This window comes from Lacerta agilis, chromosome 16, assembly GCF_009819535.1.
Source record: "Lacerta agilis isolate rLacAgi1 chromosome 16, rLacAgi1.pri, whole genome shotgun sequence".
NCBI classification, from domain to species: Eukaryota; Metazoa; Chordata; class Lepidosauria; order Squamata; family Lacertidae; genus Lacerta; species Lacerta agilis.
This window is the reverse complement of record NC_046327.1, coordinates 37607994-37632777: the sequence shown is the minus strand read 5'-3', so window position 1 is coordinate 37632777 and position 24784 is coordinate 37607994. Positions and strand designations below refer to the sequence as shown.

General features: G+C 47.4%; 1 protein-coding gene across 1 annotated transcript in view; it reads left to right on the top strand.

Moving 5' to 3' along the window:
- The window catches only part of ARHGAP4 (Rho GTPase activating protein 4), a 48865-nt gene that overhangs the window by 20506 nt on the left and 3575 nt on the right, over nt 1-24784 (top strand). Inside the window, 19 exon segments of the mRNA XM_033172802.1 lie at nt 751-879; nt 2372-2593; nt 2678-2779; nt 6132-6161; nt 6163-6231; nt 6233-6328; nt 7075-7128; nt 7131-7161; nt 7963-7987; nt 8214-8304; nt 10956-11016; nt 11203-11280; nt 13269-13403; nt 13909-14014; nt 14120-14350; nt 14544-14620; nt 15871-16024; nt 23805-23891; nt 24071-24226. Coding sequence (XP_033028693.1) covers nt 751-879; nt 2372-2593; nt 2678-2779; nt 6132-6161; nt 6163-6231; nt 6233-6328; nt 7075-7128; nt 7131-7161; nt 7963-7987; nt 8214-8304; nt 10956-11016; nt 11203-11280; nt 13269-13403; nt 13909-14014; nt 14120-14350; nt 14544-14620; nt 15871-16024; nt 23805-23891; nt 24071-24226 — 1934 coding nt within the window.

The following is a 24784-nucleotide window of genomic DNA, read 5'->3' as shown; positions in this document are numbered from 1 at the left end:
CATCTCCCAAGGCTGTTTTTATACAAAAGTTAACCCATATCTTAAAAGGATGGTAACATGGGTTGCATACTCTGCAACTAAACAGAGTTCCTGTAATATGCTTAGATTACCAATGAATCATTCTCCGGTGTCAGTGCAACTCTGAACCTTTGTAGATGCAGTGATGGCCACCCTGTTGAATGGCTTTAGAAGAAGATGAGATAAATCCATCGATGAGTGGCTCTTTACTATGAATCTGTATCTCCTTGTCCTTCCCCTGCATGGTTAGCAGACTTATAGCACAAGTCCTACTGCGTTCAGTGAGGGTTACTGTTAGGTAACATGAATCAGCCATTGGGGAAGATTATGGGATAATAGGATGTTGGAAGGAGAGGATCTTAAAGGGGTTACTTTGAAGCAGGAGATTGTTAACTGTCTCTTGCATCCTCTCTACCTTGTCCACCTAAACAAATAAAGATAGTGCAAAGCTACTTTTTCTCTAGCTCAACAGTTTGTCAAGCTATTGCTATAGAAATGATGCTAGCAAGCGGGTAGACTTATGAGGGAAATTGCTGCCATTGTCAGAAAAGAACATAGCCCGTACAGGAACTAGGTTTCTAACTGGGGAAGGTGGGAGATGATGGGAGGGAGGGCTGGCTGCAGTCTGAGCCTAACTGAGTCTCCTACAAATTCCTGCATCACAGGAGATGGGACTAGATGGCTCTGGGGGTCCATTCCAACTCTACAATTCTATGATTCTAACCCCTGCAGAGACAGTCCAAGTTCATGGAGAGCAAGCTGAAATGTGCCAAGGCCCGGAACGACTACTTGTTGAGTCTGCACGCTGCTAATGCTGCCATCAGCAACTATTATGTGCGCGATGTTGCCGACTTGCTAGACGTGAGTCCGTCCTCAATCCCAGCTGGTGCAAGAACCATAAAATTTGGCAGTACAAAAATCAGTGCCACGCATTGAGTTGGGCTATTTCTGTGCTGTGACAAATTTTCACTCTTCTTGTCACTAAGGCGATGCCCACATAACAACTGCATATTGGTTTTATACCAACTATCATGGTCAAATCATGGGAATTGTAGTTCGGTGAGAACATTGAGAGTTCTGTTAGCACTGCCCAACTACTGTCATGGAACTACAGTTCCCAGGATTCCTGCGAGGGTGGAGGGAGAAAGGAGTATGGCCGTCAAGCTACTTCAAGAGGCGCCAGTGTCTTCGCCATGCCTTCCCTTTGAGTACTTGGCAGGTGTGCTTGAAAAGGCCGTGTCTTTAGCAGGTGATATGCTACCTTAGCAAGTAATTTTCATTCATTTGAAAAGACCAAGTTTCTAGCTCTCAGTTTATAATTCTAGTCCAAGTTTCTAGTTCTACAGAGAGGAGGGACCTCTGAAAATATACGGGCAGTTTTTGCTGTCAGGTTAGAAACATAAGCTGGGGGTGGAAGCTTGTAAAAGGGTACGACTTCTCTGTTCATCTCAGCTTCCCCTACTGTTATGGGATTCCTAGCCTTCAGAACTTGAGAAAGAAAAAAAAACTAGACCAAAAAGATTTCAGACCCTGTCCTGCAAATCAGGCGTAATGCATAATTTGCACTGTGTTATCGATAGAAAATAAAAAATAAAAAATTCCTTCCAGTAGCACCTTAGAGACCAACTACGTTTGTTCTTGGTATGAGCTTTTGTGTGCATGCACACTTCTTCAGATACACGAAAGCTCATACCAAGAACAAACTTAGTTGGTCTCTAAGGTGCTACTGGAAGGAATTTGTTTATTTTTTATTTTGTTTTGACTATGGCAGACCGACACGGCTACCTACCTGTAACTGTGTTATCAATGTCCATTGTGTGTGTTATGTTACATATATTACAGTGGTGCCCTACTAGACGAATGCCTCGCTAGACGAAAAACTCGCTAGATGAAGGCATTTGTCTAGCGGAAGGCAGCCCCGCAAGACGAAAAAGTCTATGGGGCTGCCTCGCAAGACGAAAATTTTTCGTCTTTTTTTTTTCGTCTAGCGAAAGCGCGGCTTGCATTGCCGCTTCGCTAGACGAAAAATCCGCTAGACGAAAATTTTCGCAGGACGAATTATTTTCATCTAGCGGGGCACCACTGTATCAGTTTTCTGATGAGACATTTTGGTTGTAAACAGCTGCTGCATAGCATAGAGAAATTCAACAGGCGCAGCTTTCCTTCATCATGGAGCTATCAGGACAGGTAAAGCTGTGCCTGTTGTAGGTTGCAGCCCTTCCTGCATGAGGCAGCTATTTAAGGCACAGGAGCATCTTTCAGAAACAGAGTTGACCAACCGTTTCAAAAGTTCACTTTAGGGTTGAGTGCCGATGTGGTTTTAAGGGTGTATCTTTTGTCCCATGCTTCCCAGTGTTTTGACCTTGGCTTCCACCTTTCCCTGGGCAAAGTGCTGAGGACTTACCTAGCAGCAGAGTCCCGGGCCCAAGCGGCTTGGCAGCAGGGCCTGTGCGCCATTGAAGGAGCCATTGATACCCTGGACCCACTGGGGGACAAGTCCAGGTTGATGGAGGCCAACCCTGCAGCTTACTGTCCTCCCCTGTGCTTCGACTACCAGCCTCATGAGGGCGACGAGGTAAGGGGCTGCTCATTCCTGGCTCCCTATAGAACATATCCTTTTGTCTGGTACCGGTACTTATTCTCTCCTTGCCATCTTCAGGTGTCTGAGGTCCGGGCCGAGGGTCCCCTGAGGAATGAACTAGTTTCCCGCTTCCAGCATCTCCAGTCCCGCCTCAATGCCATCACCCTGGAGACAGACGAGGTGAGTGTCAGCAGAGAACAAAGTCAAGCCCCCTCCCCCCCTCCTCCGACTTGCTTGAGCCCAGAAATTTCCAAATGGTAGCCATGGATTCTGGTGGCAACTTGAACTGGGATTAGTATTGTGCAAGACATAGGCCTAGTATCTTCAGACTGCAGGCGGGGGTTCAGCTGTCTGAATGCTCCTCCACACAAAGACAAAACATTAAATCATGGCTTCACATGTAGGCTGAATTCCTTGCTGGGGAGTAGCAGTCTCCAGAGCCGTCTCATCCATTGGGGCTGGTGGCGCGGTGCACCAGGGCGCAATGGCCTGGAGGGCGCCTCCGCCCTCCAGCCCCGCTGGCAGCGCCTGCCGGCAGCGCCCTCTGACTGCCCAGCAGAGCAGGGGAGCTGGCCGGCCACGCCACGCCCTCCGGGTGCTCGCGGAGCGCGAGCTGCCCGGCTGCGCGCGGGAGTGCGAGCTGGGCGCCATCCGGCTGCGCGCGGGAACGTGAGCCGGCCGCCAGCCGGCCGGCAGAGCACAAGAGCGCGAACCGGCCGCCCGCCCGGCGGAGCGCGAGCTGGCCAGCCGTGCCGCGCCCTCTGGGTGCTTGCGGAGCGCGAGCTGCCCGGCTGCGCGCGGGAGCGCGAGCCAGCTGCCCTCGCTTCCCGTCCCAGAAGCGCTGGAAGGGCGTGCAGAGCCCCGCGCTGCTCCAGCGCCACGCCCCTCATCCCCCGCTCGCCCACCCCCCTCCCAAGGGGCGGCAAGTGCGGGAGGGAGGCGGCGGAGAGGCGGCATGGCGGGGGCGCCGGAGGGATAGCCGCGCCAGGGTGGCAGATCCCCTTAAGACGGCTCTGGCAGTCTCAGACAGAGTGGCAGAGCCACCACCACAACCCTGCTGCTCACTCAGGCTGCTGTAGTGATCTGGAAACACTCTGTGTGTCTTCAGAAGCATTAAGGGCTGAGTACTGGCTCAAACTAAGCACAAATGAGCACATAACCATATACAGAGGGCCTGCAACTTACACCCACTTTACATACCCTACCGCAACCTTTTGCAAGTGGTGGAGAAATAAATGAATGAATGGGGTGTGGGCTTGATATTCCTCTGTCTCCATTTATTTATTTCCTCACCACCTACGCACCCAGTGGGTTTTCCTTGTTTACCAGGCTCTGGGAAAGTCACGTCAAGTCATTTTATTACGGTCAATGACCCGTATCAAGACAAAAACACCAATTACAAAATGTTAAAGCTCAAAACTAGATAAAACGATATAAAATCACATATACATTTTTAAAAAAGCAGTTCTGCATGGTCATTTACCTGTCAGAAAGGAAACTCTGGGATACTCCCAAAGCCCTTGCTCATATTTGGGAAGACATTGCAAAGGCTCTGGGAGTATCCCAGGGTTTCCTTTCTGACAGGTACGGTAAGTTTCCTCTTCTGTGTGGGGGGCGGAGGCGGTTTTTGGAGTTCCTGATTCTGCATGATTTTGCTTTTGTGTGTGGACCCCTAGAACACACCCTGGTGGGCCAAGTGCATTTTTTTTAAAAAATGCAATAGTGAAATGTAACCTTTTGTATTGCACAGCTTTTCTTACCTTTGATGTTGCTTTCTAGTGCTTTTCTAGTCCTGGGGCTATTTCCTTTCTTTTTGGTGAGGTGAAGGAAGTGGCTTCAGGTCAACAGCTAGAAGTTTCACGGTTGGTTTCCTTTTGGTTAAATGGATGAGAGCCAGGGATACGTCATGATTTCGCCCTCACCAACCATGCAATGCTTTGCTTCCCCCAAGGATGCTCCTCTCGGAGTGAATGGCAGTCACTCATTGGTGCGGGAGAAAGCGAGGGGATGTCTGTACAGGCACCAGTGGATGTCAAGGGGTGGGGAGTCTTCTCCCTTGGTGACCTCACTTTCTGTTTTGCTTCCCTCGACTCTTGATTGCTATATGGCAGCAGAGATCAGTGGGTGTTCCTGGTCAAGGAAGAAGCGCTAGGGGGAGGTTGTCACTCATCCATCTAGGCAAATACTGTGTACAAACAGCGTGCAAGCTACACTCAGAATCACTGCTGTCGGGTAACAGGGTGTTTTGGAGGGCTTTGTGGATATTTAGGAAAAACCCCAAGCCCTTTGGTTCTTATTTTAGGAACACAGGAAGCTGCCTTATATTAAGTCAGACCTCATCAACCTCCAGTAGGGAGGCAGTGGCTCTCCAGTGGTTTCAGGCAGGGTCTTGCAGAGCCCAGCCTGGAGACGCCATTGGGGATTGAACCTGGGCCTTTCTGCATGCAAGGCAGATGCTGTGCCACTAAGCCATGCCCCCCCCCCCAATATTTGAGATGAATCCTATTCAGATAGAGCAAGATTATAGAGGCATATCAATGAACCATGCCCCACATTCCATAGTAGTCAGTGGGATTTTGCTGAGAACTAAGCCCGCTGCTACCTGCCTTCTATCTGCTATAGCCCTGCTCCTTTTTAGCAGGAAGCGATGTACCTATTAATACGCCTAGAGCTTAACCTGCCCTGCACCACCCAAGATCCAGGGAATGTGTGTGGTGTGTGTCACTTAAGACCTTACTAGGTGGGTATTATGGTGGCAAATGTTTGGTCCCAACTCCACATTTGCTGTGATAAACAGGGCAGCGGGGAGGCCACATACAGTAGTTAGCTAGTTTATAGTTTGCCAAATTTATGAATATATTATCACACTAAAAGTCTCAAAGCAATTTAAAACAAGAAAGGAGAGGATTAGCAAATGGGAGCCCTCCCATCAGATGTCAAAGAGATAAACAACTATCTGACATTTAGAAGACATCTGAAGGCAGCCCTGTTTAGGGAAGTTTTAATGACTGATGTTTAATGTATTTTTAATCTTTTGTTGGAAGCCGGCCAGAGTGGCTGGGGAAACCCAGCCAGATGAGCGGAGTAGTAATAAATTATTATTATCATCATATTATTATTATTATTGGAGTATAACCCTTCCTGATCCCACTGCATAGCTGTCAACCTTCCCTTTTTTTGCGGGAAATTCCCCTTATCAGTGCTAGTAGTGTATAGTATAATATGATAGGGGAATTTCCCGCAGAAAAGGGTGAAGGTTGACAGTTGTGTCCCCACGATTTGCCACTGTCACCTGCTCCATGACTTACTTTGGTTTTGGTTCCTGGTTGCTTTTTTCCCTTTAAGAAAAAGAATAGCTGGGGGTCATTGCGGGGGAACAATTATTGGGCGGGGGAAAGATCTTCATTCACTTTCCATCCGCCCTCCAAGCTCATTCATTAGTATTATAAGGGAAACATTGGATTCCCTTTGTTAAGCGCCAGCAGTCCATTAGATACCTTCCACTGTAGGAGTTCTCTGCTTCCTTCCACAGGTAAACAAGACTCTGAAGGCCACCCTGCAAAAGCCTGGTGGACCTGTTGGCAGCGGAGGAGCCAGAAGCACTGGATGCCTTTCAGAGCTGTCAGTCGACCGGAGTCGCTCAAGTCTACCGGCTCTGACGCTGGTGGGAAGCAGGCATGGCAAAGCGCCGGGCCAAGCCAGCAGGAGACGGAGAGCTTCTACATCATGGTACCTAGCCAAAGATTCTTAGAACCATTAACATTCAAAGCTGTTTTGATAATGGTGTCCTGAAGGTGAATCCCCATGACCCAAAAATGTGGGCCTGGCTGCTCATCAGCCTCTTGCAAGTCCCCACCTATGCAGTCTAGACCACAATGTTCTGTGATGGAAAGTGGTGCCTAAATGAAAGAGCAAGTTACAAGCAGGTGGGCCGTGTTGGTCTGCCGTAGTCGAAACAAAATAAAAATAAATAAATTCCTTCAAGTAGCACTTAGAGACCAACTAAGTTTGTTACTGGTATGAGCTTTTGTGTGCATGGTATCTGAAGAAGTGTGCATGCACACGAAAGCTCATATCAATAACAAACTTAGTGGTCTCTAAGGTGCTATGGGAAGGAATTGTTTTATTTTTATTTATTTTTTAAAAGAGCAATAGAGTCAAGCACAGGACCCTTGCATTTGACATGGGAGCAGATACCTTTCCAAGCTGTGGCCATGCAGTTCAGTCCAGTGGATCCTGCTCTGGAGATCTCTCTCCCGCCCCCACTTTTGAGTAGGCCACCAGAACTTATGCCCCTGTTGGCCATGGCAAGGCTGTCCCCGAATGAGGTCCCTTTCTCTTCCGCTTGCCTCCGGAAGTCTTCTCTAGGTCTTCCAGGCACAGAGCTGCAACCCCCAGCCCCTCTTTCTGTCTTGGAGCCTGAGGTCTCCATGCTATCTTCTCTGATAAAAGACTTCTTGGTGTCTCTTGTGCAGAAATTCAAAGAATATCTCTCCGGACGAAGCATTCAAACCAAAACTACAAGCAAAGGCATGACCAGATGAAGGAGGCGATAGAGAAGGGTGAGAACGTGAGGATTGGATTGCCAGTCTGGGCACTGTAGCCTTGGGCTAGATGCCGCATGGGAATTCGGGATGGCTTGGAGAACAAAAATTTTCTGTAGTTTTATACCTGTTTAATTGCCAGCCTTTCTTGCAAATAAACCCAAGAGTTTGTGAAGTACTGAGGATCTCTGCTAAGAATCCTCCAGGCTCCCCACACAACTGCTGTCTCCAGGGTTTCTTATAGGAAAAGTGATTGCAGGTATTCCAGCATCAAGGTGAAGACAGATGTCCCTTTTTAGAGGAGCTTTGTTCCCTCACCTCCACTCATTTCAAAGACACACACAGCGTGTGCATCAAATTCTGAATGTCTTTAGCAAGGCTGCCGGTTTCTCTTCCCCTTCTCAAACTCCTAGCAGCTGGCACATTTACCAGATCAAATGTAAATTCAGCATTTTAAACTTATTTAGGATTTTACATTGTTTTAGAACACTATAATAACTATTCCTAGAGGTGAAGAATTTGGCTTTTGTGGTTGAAACAAGTGCTGGCCAACCAGCACTGTGCACAGCCTTGCTTAAAAAAGCAGGAGAGGAAGAAGCCTCGTTTCATTGGCTAGCCCTTGTGTCAATCTGTGCAATTCCACTTTCTGATGATGAGCAGGCTGTAAATGGCCAATGGAGATGCTTCCATCACATGCTTGCTGATGAAGCTGTGTAACATTTGTCTTCATTCATAAATTTGAAGTGTAGATATGGCCACAGAGGAGCCGGGACTTCCAGATGTCTAACTTCCCTGTCTTCTATCTCCTTGCTCTCCCAGGTGCTGCTGTGGACCGAGAACTGGCAGGTAAAAAGGAAAGCTAAGGGGTCTTGAAAATGGTGGATGTTGGGGTGGAGAGATGGGCACTCGCGTATTGCCCCTTCCCCTGTGCCCAGCGAGGCAGTGAAGGCTTCCAACTGTGTATTCTGTGGTGAGGGAGACCAAGCAGAACTATGGGAAGGAGTCCAGTTCCAGCTCTGGGGGAGTCTCTGACATCTTCCTTCCTCCCCACCCCTCCACAAACCTTGGTTCAGGCCACAGTCCCAGCGCATCCGGCGTTCCCGCCCTCCCTCGTGCTGCCACCACAAGCTCTTCGAGGGTGACCTGCAGGCCTTTTTGGAGGTACTGGCTGCTGCCCTGAGCTATGCCCTCCTGCCCAGCTCCTTCTAGCCCCGCTTTCTTGCCCTCTGCCTAGTACAAGAACTCTCTGCCTCCTGGCCCTGCTTTTGCCTCTGGCTCTTCCCAGGCGCACCCGCTGCTCCCTCTGCTTGTAATGTGCTTGCTGACTCTGTCTCTCCTGTCCGTGCTGCCCCAAGGAGGAGGAGGCTGCAGACACGGAAGCAGGTACATGACTGGGGTGGGCAGGCAGGGCAGGGCAGGGCAGGGCGGGAAGAGCAGGTGGGACCAGCAATGCGACAGGCACGGAGAGGATGCTTCGCTAGCTTTTGGGAAGAGAGTTTGCACATCTTTGTTGTGTGTAACATGTGCACAAGTGTTTGTGGGAACATGAAGTGCTGCGTTTGCATGTGTGCATGCTTTGCACACCGAGGTGTGCGAAGCTGCATCCCGGTGGGTGCATGTCTGTGACACTCCTCCCTGCCTGTGTGTTTTTGCACATGCTGCTTCCAATCTTCCTTTTGTTGTTGTTCTTTGCTTGCTTGTAACAGGGAGCTCTCGGCCTGCGCTTGTGATGAATAGCGACTGCATGTTGCAACCACATGTTACCCTGAGTGTGATGGCTCCTTCCAATCCACTGACTGAAATGGAGGAGGAGAGTGTCCTTCAGATTGCGGCAGTGGGGAGAAGCTTTTGTCGGGTGGGAAAGGCTGGCCAGGACGGCCAGGGACATTTTCCCGAGCCCTCAGAATGGCTTGGGGAAATTACCTAAACTCCACCTTGATTTTTGGTAGCTAAAGCCAATTCATTCCCACGGAGGTGAGCTTGAGAGAGAGCGTGGTACAATGTGGCAAACGTGGGTGACATCACTGCAGGGATAGAAGTGCCACAACATGAGGGCATCTCTTCACACAGACATTAGCAGGAAGAGGGGAACAAGACGCACAGCGGGGCCAGCCCTGTGGCTCTTTGAATGCGTAGCCCCCACCCATGTACACCTGCAAACAATATTTAATCTCACGTGCAAAGAGCAGGCAATAGTGTGTCAGGCCCCATGACCTATTCTTGTGAAAAAATAAAAAGGCCACCAGCTTCCTATCCCTACATGGTGGTCCAGTAACTTGTTTTGGAAACCCCTAAGCAGCCTGACAGGACTGAGGGAAGTTAATGTTTGACATCCTGTCCTACAGAGGAAGCCATGGTTGTGCTTTCCAGATCACCCCCCCCCCCTTTAGAGGCAGAACTTGCATTCACTTTGGCACCATCTGGTGGAATTTCTAGGCATAACACTGTGCTTTGCTTTACCAGTGCCAATAAGCTTGAGTTGACATGACTGTAAAGGCTCTTCCTCATTATCAGAGTCTCTCTACTCTGCAACTAGAAGAGTCATTTTGCAGCGCAGGGGAAATGACATGTAAACTGGGAGATTCCCACTTAGCCTGCTTAGCATTTTATTTTTTGCCACGTCTGCAAGAGTCGCTTTCTTCATTGTTGTAGGCTGCATAATACACAATACAATAACCAATAAATAGGAGTGGGATGTATTATAACCTGGAGCTATGTAATAATATTTTGGACAGGGCGGAAGCCATTTTCCTAGGTGGGACATGGTCAAGAGCTGTGTCTGTACTGCTCTGAAATAATAATAATTCTGCTATAAGTAGAAACCAATTTATTTGGCCTGCAGAAAGTCATGAGGTGAAGGAAATTGTGCACAATTCATTCTGGTCTTGCTAACCTTGGGAGGTGAGGAGCTGCATAAGGCACTGAAGACCAGCCCTAGCCACTAGGAACCTGATGGACTGATTTGCATTTAAATCCCGCCCTTTCGTTAGGAAACTTAGGGCAGTGCACATGGTGGCTTTCCTCTCTTTCCTCCGCTTTCCATTTTGCTGTCACAGCAACACTGTAAGGCAGCTTAGATTGAGAGACAGCACTGGCCCATGGTGACCACCAACATCATGGCAGGGCCGGGGAGGGATTTGACACCAGGTCTCCCAGCAGTCTGATTGTACACTGCACTAGCTGGTAGTCTCTCTTTCTCTCTCTCTCTCTCATATATAAGACACAGAGAGAGATCCATTGCTTTTATAGAGCTGAAGGTGAGAGATCAACTGCTTGTGCATCTTCATGTCTGGGAAACAGGTTTAGGGCTTGAACACTATGGAAATAAAGAATAACAATAACAATACTCACAATAGTTATAATCATATATATAGCATTTTCATTATTTCATTTCTTATCTCTTATCCTAGTAATCCTAACAACAGCCCTGTAAAGTAGGTCAGTATTACTCTTCCATATTGAGGATGGAGGGCTGAGACTGGAGAGTGGTTGGCCTAAGGCCAATGTAAATGAATCCAAGGCTAAGATAAACTCTGAACTGGCAATGTCCCTTCCACACTGTACTAACCAAGGGAGAAAATAAATGTCATTACTGTATTAATACGGTAAATAAGTATATTCACAATCAAGAGAGCTGGAAACTTTTTTTTTAAAAAAAATGAAAATGGGATTATCATGGAAGCTGAATTCTGCGCCCAAAATTACGCTCTATGCTTTTGATGGGCTCCTGTGGAAAGGGAGTATCCACACAGTCCTGGTTGTTCTGTGATGAAGCTGCTCTGTGACACTTCCTTTCCTTTCTGTAACTCCAGAGCTCAGGCCAGGCTGTCCCCCTTGTCGTGGAGAGCTGCATCCGCTTCATCAATCTCCATGGTAAGCTGAACCCCTCTCCCCTCCTAGCAAATGCTTTCTTTGGGGATTTGGACCAGACTCCCAGTTTTCAAAAGGATCTCCAGCTTGTGTATAGCAGTGAGTGGATTCCAGCAGTAAGGGGAAATTTCCTTGCTGAAAAATGTGACTGGATTCCTCTCCCCCGACCTGTCTTCTTCTTCTCCCCAGGGCTCCAGCATGAAGGTATTTTTTCGAGTGCCAGGGTCCAAGCACAGGTATCAGAGATCCGGAATGCCTTTGAGAAAGGGAGTGAGGCTTCTTCTTTTTGTTCATCATCTAGTTTTGAATACTGCCCTTCACCTGAAGATCCAGGGTGGTTCACAACAACAACAAAAAAAAAATACAAGATGAGAATACAAATGAGAATACAAAATGCATAATAAACCAATAACCCCACTTCCCCAAGCACATCAAAAAAGCCGTAGAATGCTAATCAGCCAAACACCTGGCGGAAGAAAAATGTTTTGGCCTGATGCCTAAAGATATGTAATGAAGGCGCCAGGCGAGCTTCCCTGGGGAGAGCCTTCTGCAAGTGGGGAGCCACTGTGAAAGGTGATGAGGTGTGCAGCAGAGAGAGAGGAGTAGAGGGCAAATTGGATGAGCCTTAGAGTTTTGCCAGAAGGTGCGAAAGGGTGCAGTGGTGGGGGGGGGGTCACAGTTTCCCATGGGGCACAAAATATTGAGCAGAGGATGTATAGCAGCCAGGAGTCAGGGGAGAAAGGACTTGGAAGGATGTTGCACCAAGGGAGGGAAGTGTAGCTGATGTGCAGGGAAAGAGCGAGGCAGTGAAGTCAGTGTGCTGGCTCTGGAAGGTAGCTTGGGCATTTAACCTGAGCTATGGAGCATGTGCAAGGAGGCCTTTCCTTCATTGCCTAGATATCAATTAATTTTGTTTACAGTATTTATATGCTGCCCAATAGCGAAGGTTCTCTGGGTGGCTAACAGTAAGTTTACACCATAGCTTTCTTGCAGATACATGGGATTATTAGTGGGAGGTGATTCTAGGCTAAAGGGAATGCAAGACGTTATCTCATAGCAAGTCCGACTGTTGGTCCGTCTAGCCCCCTATTCTCAACATTGACTGGCAGGGGCTCTCCAGGGATTCAAACAGCCTGGGATCTTTCCCATTTCTGCTTGAAAATTCCAGCATTTGAACTTGCATGTATGTGCCTATGAATCCTGGGTTCCACCCACTGATCTATCGCCCTTCCCCTAGGATTACTTCCTCTGCAGGCGCTTCCTCTGAAAGACACCCACCTTTCTCTCCAAATCAGTCACTCTGCTTTGACACAATTATGTATTTATTGCTTTTTATTTATTTATTTATTCATTTATTGCACAATTATGTATTTATTATTTATTTATTTATGTATTTATATGTATTTATTTATTGCTTCTATAGCATTCTCTTTTTAAATATCATACCCAAAAGGAATCTCAATACAATTTGCATGCACAATTCTTTCCTCCTCACAACAGCCCTTTGAGGTAGGTTAGTGGGAGAGGCTTGAGTGAGCTTGAGTGCTCACTAGAAGGACAGATCCTGAAGTTGAGGCTCCAGTACTTTGGCCACCTCATGAGAAGAGAAGACTCCCTGGAAAAGACCCTGATGTTGGGAAAGATGGAGGGCACAAGGAGAAGGGGACGACAGAGGATGAGATGGTTGGACAGTGTTCTCAAAGCTACTAACATGAGTTTGGCCCAACTGTGAGAGGCAGTGGAGGATAGGGGTGCCTGGCGTGCTCTGGTCCATGGGGACACGAAGAGTCAGACACGACTGAAGGACTAAACAACAACAGTGGGAGAGGCTAGTTTGTCCAAGTTCATCCAGGTGGTTTCATGGCTGAGGAGGAGGGATTGTAAAGACACTCTTCCTGTGTCCAAATGCTTTTGCTCCTGCAACACAGCGGTTCAAAGATGATCAGTAAACAGATTTATATCCCGCTCTTCAAGAGAAAAAAATTGTCCTCACAAAATTAAGTCACAACGTAATAAAATATAAATTAGAGTCATTTAAAACTTCAAAATATTACTTTAAAAAGTGCAAATGTAACAATAATTCAGAACAGCCTAAACATACAAAACTAGACCATAGCAATGTTTCTGGAACTCACTGTACCATCAGCCACAGAAGGCCACAGTAAAAAGATGGGAGAAAGATCTTTGGGTTCATGAGAGACCATATGATAAGGTTAAGAAAGGGATTGCTGTAATGACTGCTCCCTCTTCACCAGGCGAGGACCCACTGGCAGATGGCTACATGCAGCATGACTTGGATTCAGTAGCTGGAGTGCTGAAACTGTATTTTCGGGGATTGGAGAAGCCACTCTTTCCTAGTGACATTGTCCCTGAGCTGCTGGCAACAGCCCGTAAGTTTGTGCGCAGATGCGCAGACCCCTGTTTCATGATTCTTGCTTGTTTGTTGATATACAGTGCCTATAGTAACTAGCGTGCGTAGGATTGACATTATGGCACACACATACTTGATCCTAGTACAGCTTATAGTCCCAAATGTTGACAGTGCCGTACAGAAGTGACAAACGGAAGTGAGGGGAAAGAGGAGCAGCTTTTGAGCTGCTGAGACTCTCAGTTGGGCAGAATGGAAAAACCTCCAGGTCTCAGCTGCTGGAACAATGGCATGACTTAATCATGGAAACATTTCATATACTTCTGAAGGTTAAAGCACAAATAATACACCAAGAAGCAAGAGGAGGCAGACCAAGAATAACTGTAGACTCCAGCTGTGTGTTTGTTTGCTCAGCAAGCTTACAAATCCCGACTCAAATGCGGGACCTCATGGCCTCTTTCTTTGTGCATGTGTTTATGTGAATCCAAGTCCAATACATGCTCCCACCTCTGATGGTCTCTTCTCAGAACTCGAATCTTCGGCCGAGCGCATCTCCCACCTCCGGGCTCTCCTTTCCCAGCTCCCACCTGCTGTGTTGGTGGTCCTGCGGTACCTCTTTGCTTTCCTCAACCAGTGAGTATCCAGGTGCTGGGTGGCCAGATGGAGACAGTGAAAGAGAGCGCTTCCTGGGGCTAGGAGGGCCCCTCCCCTGTAACACACACCTTCTTCCTCCCCCAGCTTGTCTCACTATAGCGATGAGAACATGATGGATCCCCACAACCTAGCTGTGTGCTTTGGCCCTACCTTGGTGACCGTCCCTGCAGGCCAGGATGCTGTGTCGGTGCAGCCCCACATCAACGAGGTGGTTAAGTGCCTGATCGTGCATCACGAGGCCATCTTCCCTGGGACCAGCCAACTGCCCGGCCCCCAGTATGAGAAGGTCATGACCCTGGCTGAGGAGGAGTACTGGTATGAAGGGGTGATGGGGAGAGGGTGGGTACTGTGAGCAAAGGAGCAGTGAGGGGTTGTTGCGTGTGTGTGTGTGAAATTTGCATGTGGTTCAGCGCAGTTGGTAATGCTCATTCCTCCACCCAACTGGAAAGACCCCTGCAAGGAAGTGGTAACTGTCACACTCTCTTATTTCCCTCCTTCTTGCTGACAGTGATGTGTTGCCACTGGAGGCCACAGCAGAGGAGCCTGAGACGGAGGGGACCCCCGAAACACCAGCTAGCGAAGATGGTGAGTGGTGGGGAATTATGTGCAGCTGGGGTTACCTTATGCCCCAGATTGCAGCCCATGTGGTAGGACCAAATCTGCCCATCATCCCAGTTACTGAAGGGAGCACTACTGGAAGGACTTGGCTTGGGTCACAAATACACCCACAGATATACATATAGTGACCAGCCCATTTCCAGGTTGTAACAATAATATTAGGTGAGCATCCCTACAGTATACCGTATTTTTTGCTCCATAAGACACACTTTTTTCCTCCTTAAAAGTAAGGGGAAATACCTGTGCGTCTTATGGAGCGAATGGTGGTCCCTGGAGCTGAATTGCCCAGGGGCCAAAAGCAGATTGTGCTTTTTCTTTTACAAAGAGAAAAGGGAGTGTTGAAAGGACCCGCTCAGCAGCTGATCAGCAAGAGATCGGGAGAGAGATAAGAGTCCCCGCCTCCCTTTCAGCCCCGCCCTCCTTTGTTGAATGTGCTGCAGAGGGAGGTTGTTTGTTTCCCCAGGACATGTGACTGGCTGATTAGATTATCTGTCTGGAAACAGTAGAAATGGCTCCCTTTCCTTAAGATTTTTCAGAAATGTGAGTTAAACCCCATAAAAATGGGGCTTTTCCTCTTTGCTTTTCCCCCTTTGCAAAAGGAGCTTTGCTTTTCCCCCTTTGCAAAAAAAGCTGCAAAACCTTTAGCTGATCCTTAAAAAAAAAAAAAAAAAAAACCCAAACCCCAGGGCTTTTCCCTTTGCAAAAAAGCTGCAAAACTTTTAGCTGATCCTCAAAAACAAGACAAAAAACAAAACAAAACGGGGCTTTTAGAGGAGGAAAACCAGAAAAATATTTTTTTTTCTTGTTTCCTCCTCTAAAAATGAGGTGCGCCCTATGGTCCGGAGCGTCCTATGGAGCGAAAAATACGGTACATTATTCCAACCCATAAAATAACAATGGCCATTTCAGAAGCCACTTGAAATAATATTTCACCTCCTGTTTAATAATGTGTTATGGATGCCCTCTCTTTTTTTATGGACACACAAGTACCAAAACTGGCTAGATCTGCTTTGTCACCAGGAATTCTCTGGGGTCATAGTCTAGCTCAAGTAATTGACAACTATCCCGAGGTGGGAAAGATCCTTGGGAAGAGTCCTCAGTCCTACGTTTAAGCCACCATGTTTCCTTTTGGGATCTGCAGAAACATCTTGCCCAGATCCAAATTGAGAATATGTCCAACTTCTGGTCTTGTGCCTTCTTCCTTCTTGCCCTCCCAGAGTGTGACTCCCAGTCCGAGACTGTTCCTCGCTCTGTTTCTGCGGTTCAGCATGAGGAGCGCTTTATGCCACAGCGAGTGGGCCCAGTTGGCTGGCGGCGAGGTGAGCGTGGCAGCAACCGGGGACTAGTGCCTCCCATTGTCCTGCCTGACAGGTGAGTGGCACACCTTGAAGGGAAGACCTGGGGAAGAGAGTGGCAATTGGCCCGTGTGAAGAGAGTTACTTACTCCTGTAAAGCTATGTTTAATGAAATAAGCTGTAGAAGTGCAAGTATCAAGGTAGCTGGGGGTGAAGTCTTCCCGAAGTCCTCTCTCCTAACCACCCAAAGCACTGGATGAGTGCACTCCCTGGGTTGAGTGCTAGTGGGTCCCTAACTCTTCATTTCCCACTGTAGCCCCAGTTCATATCACTATATAGATATGGTAGCTCGGTGACAGAACTTTGCATGCAGAAAGAACCTGGTTTGATCCCTGGCCTCTCCAGGTCCCAACCAGAAGAGAACCCTGTCTGTAATCTAGACAGCGGCTGTCAGTCCATGTAGACAAAGCTGACTGAGGTGGACCATTGGTCTGATTCATTAAAAGGCAGCTCCCCTATGTTCCTATGCTGTTGACACTGGGAATGCAAGGGAGGAGCTCTTTCTCAAAGGCCAATAGCAGCCATGTGGGGCCTGGTTGAGGTTAGGGATGTGGCTGGGGGGAAAAGAGCTAAAGCTACATCCCTGCCCCCCACCGCCTAATATGCCACATTCTTGATCTGGATTCTTCTCCCCTTTGACTGCAATTTACTTTATAAAAAGCTACTTGCTAATTGCATGAATGGCATCCTGTCTGAATGTTGGAATGACTCCACTCTTGGGCTGTTGTTGATGCCCCCCAGCAGCTGCAATTCACTTGTCTTATTTGGAAGAAGGTTTCATTCCCTCCCTCTTGGGGGCGGGTTTGCCAAAAGAAGTTTATGGGAACCTCTGGCACCATCAACTGTCCCGTCTTTATCGTATCTTTGGGGCTTTCCTCCTATATACAGCACCTCAATGTTCCAGGCAGCTAGTTGTTGGAGCCTTATTTGCCCCTACGGGTTCCCATTGTTGCGCCCGGTGAGAGAACATGGAAGTAAAAAAACCTGAGGCTTCTGGCTTCAGAGAGAGAAAGATTTAATTTCTGCATGCAGAGGTACTTCGGTGTTTAGATAGCCAAGCAAGTACAAAAGTTAGTCAGTTTACCAGCAGTTCTTATACAGTTTTCCAACTCATTCCCCCCCACCTTCGGAAAACTTCCTCTTGTCCATATAAGGAACATTTCCTGTTGTACATATAAGGCAAATGACATTTAGCCAGAGTTGGTTCATGCGCACTCCAGCAAGGCCATCCTATCTCTTGACCTAGACAACAGTTCCTCTCAATGAAGGACAGCTACAGTACTCTCTGCGTAAGGTCTACTGTTCTTATCTCCAGACACTTAGTAAGGCAAAGCTTGCCAGAGAGAAGTACAATTCAGATCAAAGTTCACAGCTTTACAGAGCAGTTTCATACAGAAAAGCTTAACAGGGGCACTTTTATACTTAATACATTCACTGGACTAACAATACATTCAGGTAAATATATAGGTTAGCTAATTAACCCCTTCCATTCCCTCCTCTTCTTCGGACCGCTGGAATTCTTTCTCCAGCGCGTCCCTGGGAAATGACTGATATTCTCTAGCAAGGGCAATGAGCTAAAGAATCCATGACACAACTTTATATGCATGCATTAAACAGAAAATACAAAGGCAAAATAACAATGGGTGACACAATATCAACAGATACAACAAATACAACTAAGGATCTTTTACTTCAAATATTCCAAACACTAATTACAGAAACTGTTCAACTGGTCACATTATCTGGTAACTGGTCAACACAAATTAAGGCAATATGATCACTCAGTCCTCCCATTCAGTGTTCTTTTCCTTCCCTTTCTTCTGTTGGCATGCGCTTTGGCAGCAGGTTTGTTGCTTCTTGGCCTTTGTTGCTTCCCTGGATCTCCAGCTTCAAGGGATGTTTCAGCACACTGCGGCAGGTTCTATCTCTACATAAGGAGGCGGACACCAGCCACTTCACCACTGGCAGTGTTGTCAAAAAGACTGTGTAGGATCTTTGCCACTTAGGTTTCAGAGTCTCTGCATAGGGATAAAACTAGCATAGCAAAGCTACATGGCATTAGGGCACCTGCTAAAAGAATAGGAGATAGTTACAGAGATTATATCTGCCCTTGGAGGGTGGTGTCTTGGGCCCCTCCAGCCTTTCTTTTGCCTCACAGATTAACCTCACAGGTATCGATATTGATCACACCTCAGTCCTCCTCCCTGTTGGAGGTAAGCTAGAATAACCCAATCAAATAAGGACAGCCTCCCATACACTCACAAGATATTACTGACCATGCCGGATCACTATCTCCTCGAAATACAATATTCTTCCGCAATGATTATCCCATAGCTTGGTCTACTTCTTTGGCCCAGAATAATAATTTAGTTCATTTTTCCAATCCATGCAAACACTCTAAACTTAGAATACACACAAATATAAACAAATACACAATACAATCATACACAATATAAGCATTAGCATCCCCACAATTTCAGACCAATTTAACATAAAACTCTGCTAATGTCAGGGATCAGAAAGATACAATTTTTCCCCAAATAAGATCCATTTCTTCAACATCACCTTCCAGACACACTACTAGAGCCATTGCAATTCTCACTATCTTGACATTCTTCAGAACATTCTCCTTTTAAAAAAAACCTTTACATAGCAACTAATCCTCTCCAATATAACATTGTACAAATGATCTAGGGTATTTGGGTATAGCTATTTTCTCCTTACTGTCTTCTCTTTCCTAATGTTCCATTTCTCCATCCCAATTATATTACCAGTTCCAACAGCCATATCAGAAACTAACTTTCCCTCCTCTTCTTTTTCCTGCATCCAAGCACCAGCCATTGATCCTTAGTACCTAATTTTCTACTTACCACCTCACCAAGCCTATCAGGACCTTGTGTCCAAGAATTAACTCACCACCACCCTATTTTTTTTTTTTTGACCCTCAGGAGGACTTAAGGTGGGAACAGGGCAGTAGGGAACAAATTCTGACAAAGTTGGGTTGTCAGACAGAATAGAACTTGGCCTATTTATCTCTCCTCAGAGCCATCGGTTGGTCACTCTCATCATCTCACACATGGCGGCCAGCTTAGCAAAATTGCTAACTCCTCACAACGGTGTTTCATTAGGACAATGGAGTTGAACCCTTGATGTGCTCATTCAAATAGTGACAATTTTCAGGTTTCTTTTAGGTAACAACAAATTATGGACAGGCAATAGGAAAAACTCCTGTCTTTTTAAAACAATCTTTGAAGGGCTTACTATATATCTACCACCTCTGAAGCAGAGCCATCTTCAGGCCTCTCTCATTGTCTCACGCTTCCATGGCAACAACCTGGCGGTCCTCTCCATGGTTTGGACAATGGATTCACCCCCCTAGATGTGCTCTGCAACCTTGGCATGGAGGGTGGTGTATTGCCTTCAATATTGTTTCCTGCTGGGCAGGGGGTTTGACTAGATGACCCTTGGGGTCCCTTCCAACTCTATGATTCTATGATTCTGTGATATGTATACCTTCACTTTATCATCAATTTTTCTTCCAATCATTCCAAAAATTTCTGCCCCCTTTTCCTCCTGAGGTTCAAACTTACTCCAAATCCTAACTTACACTGTCAGGGCTACACTGTCAGTTGCTAACCATGAGCCCCTTCCCATTCTACTTCAACATTCTCTTCTCCTTCATTACACATCCCACAAACCTACATCTACATTCCCAAATAACTTTCTGCCAAGAAGCCATTTCTTCTGTTTCAAAACCTTCCCTGAAAAACTTAAAACCTGGGATATAAAATAAAACTTTTTCTCTCTAATCAACTTCTGCTGGAAACAATCAAACTGCTCAGAAGACATAATCTTCTCCTTCTCCCCCTTGTGGGTGGCAAATTCCCTTCCTTTGCAAGATTCACTGCTGCAAAGAGAAAAATCCTTGCTGTTTAAACTAAGGCTTCTCTCCATTTCTGTCCATCTCCCCACTCTCATTGCTTTACCAAAGGTCAATTAAGAAACAAAATAAGACTGTACCAGCTTTAAAAACAAACTAACAAACATTCCTTATTGCAAGAGCAGCCCTCCTTTCAATGCTTCAGACACACTTTTACATTCACCTTAACATTGCAGAGAAATACTTTTACAGCCCATTCTATTAAAGACACATACCTTGGCACACAAACAATTTCCAAAACACACTCACCTAACCCTGGGGTTCAAACAGATTCCTTGAAGGGACAACAAAACAAAACAACAAATACAAGAGGATTGTCGTTGTGCAACCACATATCAACAGACTTCCCAGACTTCATTGGCAATGCAGCAAGAAATGAAACAATTTTAGGAACACAGAGTTTGGGAACCCACAGATTAGGGCTGCTTTCTGCCCCACCTTTCCAGAATGAATGCAAGCCTCAAACAGGGACCAACACACACACACAGGCACTGCAGATACAGACAAACTCACAAAAATCACACTGCACAATCACTGCAAACACAGAAGTCATACAACACACACATAGTGAAGGAAAAATCATAAAATTATTACAAGTCATAAATTTTTACACAACAACAAAAATTCCAATTCCCCATCTCAGCAAGCTCAGGTTCGACCTGGGACAGTGGGACACTCCTTCCACCTAACCAGACTTTTTTCCATGCACACACTCTCCGCTTCGCTAGGGACACTGAGTTCCTGCGTCTCATTCACTCAATACATCCACTGGAGCGTCCCCACACACCATTCCCATACACAGAGTAAAATCACAGAAAAATTCTTAACCCCCTTCTCTCTCTGAAAAATTCTTAACCCCCTTCTCTCTCCTCCGAGAGGGCACCCCCCTTCTTTTCCCCACAGCCAACGGCACTCTTTTGCTCTCTGCTGGCTCCTTCCTGGCGGCCCTCTATGGCTCACGGCCAGGCTTCTGGCGGCCCTCTATGGCTCACGGCCAGGCTCCGGTGGCAAATCCACTTGCACACTACCGGATTTTAGCGGCGGCCCTCTACGGCACACGGCCGCTGCAGGATCGATCGCATCCTGCGCTTCCCCTTCCCTGGGAAGCTGCTCCCCCTGTGGAGCTTACCTGTCCTCTGCAGATCTTACTTCCCTTCCCCCCTGCGGCCGCTTTCTCTTTCTCCCGTCGCCACGGTGCAGTTTGGCTCTCCCCCTGGGGTGAGCAGGTCCCTTCCCACAAACAGGCAGGAAGCGCGCTTGGGGCCAGCAAACGCCAGACCAGGAGAGCCTTTTCACTGTGCAGCGACGCCTCGGACTCCCTGTTTTCTCAATCCCGGGGAACAGCGAAGGGTTCCCGGCCAACGCACCACGTTATGGAGCCTTATTTGCCCCTACGGGTTCCCATTGTTGCGCCCGGTGAGAGAACATGGAAGTAAAAAAACCTGAGGCTTCTGGCTTCAGAGAGAGAAAGATTTAATTTCTGCATGCAGAGGTACTTCGGTGTTTAGATAGCCAAGCAAGTACAAAAGTTAGTCAGTTTACCAGCAGTTCTTATACAGTTTTCCAACTCATTCCCCCCCACCTTCGGAAAACTTCCTCTTGTCCATATAAGGAACATTTCCTGTTGTACATATAAGGCAAATGACATTTAGCCAGAGTTGGTTCATGCGCACTCCAGCAAGGCCATCCTATCTCTTGACCTAGACAACAGTTCCTCTCAATGAAGGACAGCTACAGTACTCTCTGCGTAAGGTCTACTGTTCTTATCTCCAGACACTTAGTAAGGCAAAGCTTGCCAGAGAGAAGTACAATTCAGATCAAAGTTCACAGCTTTACAGAGCAGTTTCATACAGAAAAGCTTAACAGGGGCACTTTTATACTTAATACATTCACTGGACTAACAATACATTCAGGTAAATATATAGGTTAGCTAATTAACCCCTTCCATTGTGACACCTTGTAAATGCTTTCCTGTATTTGAAGGGGGACACTTTCCTTTGCTGAGGTGGCTCTTTTTACTGCTTTTGACAAGGAATGGCTGAAGCCACACAAGCAGGCTGCCAGTCACTAGCTAATATGCTGGACCACAGCCTGCAGGTTCCTGTGGGTCACTTGTGGGATGAGAAGTGGTGCAAAGCGTCTGAGTCATTTTAGCGGGACAACGCAGGGCCTCCCCTGCAGCACTGAAGCCATGCCTGGACTCAACTGCAGAATAAAAAGGAGCTGTTTACAAGACAGGCCACGTTTACCACTGACCAATAACCGCAGCCTGTGGGGGAGGAAGAGGGTCTGTGGCTTCCCTCAGCCTGATTAAGGCTCATATGGGTTTCCTGGGCCAGATTACTTTGCGGGTGAGTGGGAGCTGGGTTGCATTCTCCTCTCTGTATTATCAGAGTTCTGCATTTTGCCCAGAACCCACAAGTGCAGTTGTGAGTTAAAATGTGCCTGTCTCTTTAAGGAACCTTTTGGCCTTGTTCCAAGAAGCAGCTTTTTACAGAGCTAAAGAGCTGTGATGTTCTGTGATGGTGCTGTGCCAGGCCTGGTCTAGGCATGCAGTAGCATGAGGTCATAGAGTCCTTAGGTGGCAGATTGGGCTACATTGCTACAGGCTGTGGGTGGGAAATGACATGGAGAAGAAGAAGAAGAAGAAGAAGAAGAAGAAGAAGAAGAAGAAGAAGAGAAATTGCAAGTAGAAAACTAACACAGAAGGCTGAGCTAGAACTTTTCCCCCCGCTGTCCTATATTTTCACATGCATGGAGTTCTTTTATGTGAGAGAATGTTTTTAAAAAAGCAAGTTCCTCCATTCGCAGCCTGAAGTAGCACAATCCAGTCTACCACATTGGGACTCTAGGGCCCTTATTCTGCTGCCTCTATTTATTTAAAAAGTATACTGCCCTTAAATCATAAACTTCCTGTGTAGATCAACTAATAGAAACACTGAAAAGCAGTGCTTGATATGTTCGTGGCCCAGGGAGCGAGGAGGAGAAATACATTGGAGGTTAAAAGCCTGGTAAAAGCATAAAGGGGTTTGATACAGAAATATATTAGTGTAGGCACCAGGCGAGCCTCCCTGGGGAGAGAATTCCACCAGTGAGATGCCGCTACGAAAAAGATGCTCTCCTCAGTAGCCCTTGGTGGGTTTACCTGATACATAACCTCTGAGGCTGCTTGATGTGAGAGAAGGCAATCCCTCAAGTTTCCAGGTCCCAAGCCATGTGGGGCTTTGAAGGTAAGCGCCAGCACTCAGTTGCATGTGTAGACCAAGATTCAGGAGGAAAGTTCACGGATATTTAGAACTAATGGGCAGCAGAGGGTCATAAAGGTACTGGAAACAGGTGCCCCCATGATGCTCCTATATAGTGACTTCTTATTTCCAAGATTTATGTGTCATAATGAGGACTAGAGACTTAGGGTGCATACACAACATACATGGAAAGTGCACAATTTCCTCCAAATAATCGTGGGAACTGTAGTTTGTTAAGGCTATTGGGAATTGTGGCTGCTGGCTGTTCCCAGGATTCTCTGCAGGAAGCAATGGGCTTTAAATATATGGTGTGTATGCCGTGTCAGAAGTTTGTTTTAAGAAAAAGAAAAGGGAAAAGAGGCGGGGTCCTTACAGCAGTGGGAGTGCTGGGTAGATGCCCCTCTGTGTTGAACAGCTAATTCAGGACACCCTGTTCCTCATGGGTGGGCTAAGCGAAGTTAGTGTTTGCAGCTCCCCACTGTGGCCATGCTCTGAGGACCTCTAGAAAGGTGACTGTGGGGAAGCACCTTAGGCTAGCTCGGGAGGAAAATTCCTCCCACCAGCTTTTTTTTTAACAAGTTTCTATTTCCCCCTGTCGCTTACCCTGGCAGCGAGAAACAATCTAGCCCCCGGAGTTCCAGGTTAGAGATTGACACGGGACCCTCTCTGGATGAGCCGCTCCCTGAACCCGCCAGCAGGTAGGAGAAGGTGTGGCAGACAGACCTCTTCCCAGGAAGTGGCAGCATCTCAGCGCTGCATGGTGGAGGATGACGGCACCTGTAGGAACGGTTGCATTCCACCCCAGGGATGGCTGTGCCTGGGCACCTTGGGGCTGGATCCGTGTTATAAGCAGGTGCTCTTTCTCTCTCTCTCCCAGGCTGCGGATGAATTCGGATGCGGGTGGTGGGAGTCGCCAGCGTGGTGGAGGGAGCAGCCCCATCCGCAAGCTGGCATCGCCCTTCATGGATGGGGGCCGCCTGTCCTTCCCCCTCCTGCAGCCTGCCCACTCCAGGACCTTTCACCCGACTGAAAGGTGAGAGCAATGAAGAAGAAAGCATGGGGAGGTGGGTGAAATTCCCCGCGGTTGCAAATGTACATTAGATGGGTGGCAGGGGCGGGGTGGCAATCTCTCCATGTATGATCTAGTTGAGATTCCTGCATTGCGGGGGACTGGACCTTCCAACTCTACAATTCTGTGACTCCTGTATTATCAGATGTCAGAGACTAGCAGGGCTCTGAGGAGTGTGTAGCAGAGGCAGGGGAAGGGCTCAGCCACTTGTGGGGTTTTGTGCTTCCCACAAGGCAGGAGCCAGGGCTGGAGGAAGGGGAAGAGGCTGAGCAGTCAGAGACAGGGGAAGAGGTGCAGAACACGCCAGGAAGAGAGGAAGAGACAGTTCCTGAGAGAGGTGGGTGGTGGAATCCCCAGTTCCCTCCGTCCTCTTCTCTGCTTTCTCCAAGGACCAGGAGGGGCTCAAAGAGGCAGGCACAGTGGCAACATCCATGTACGAGAAGCCACAGGCTGTTTGCACACATTCCGTCAGGGAAGAATACCTAAGTTTGGGTGGAGATGTGGTCACCATTCTGCTCAACA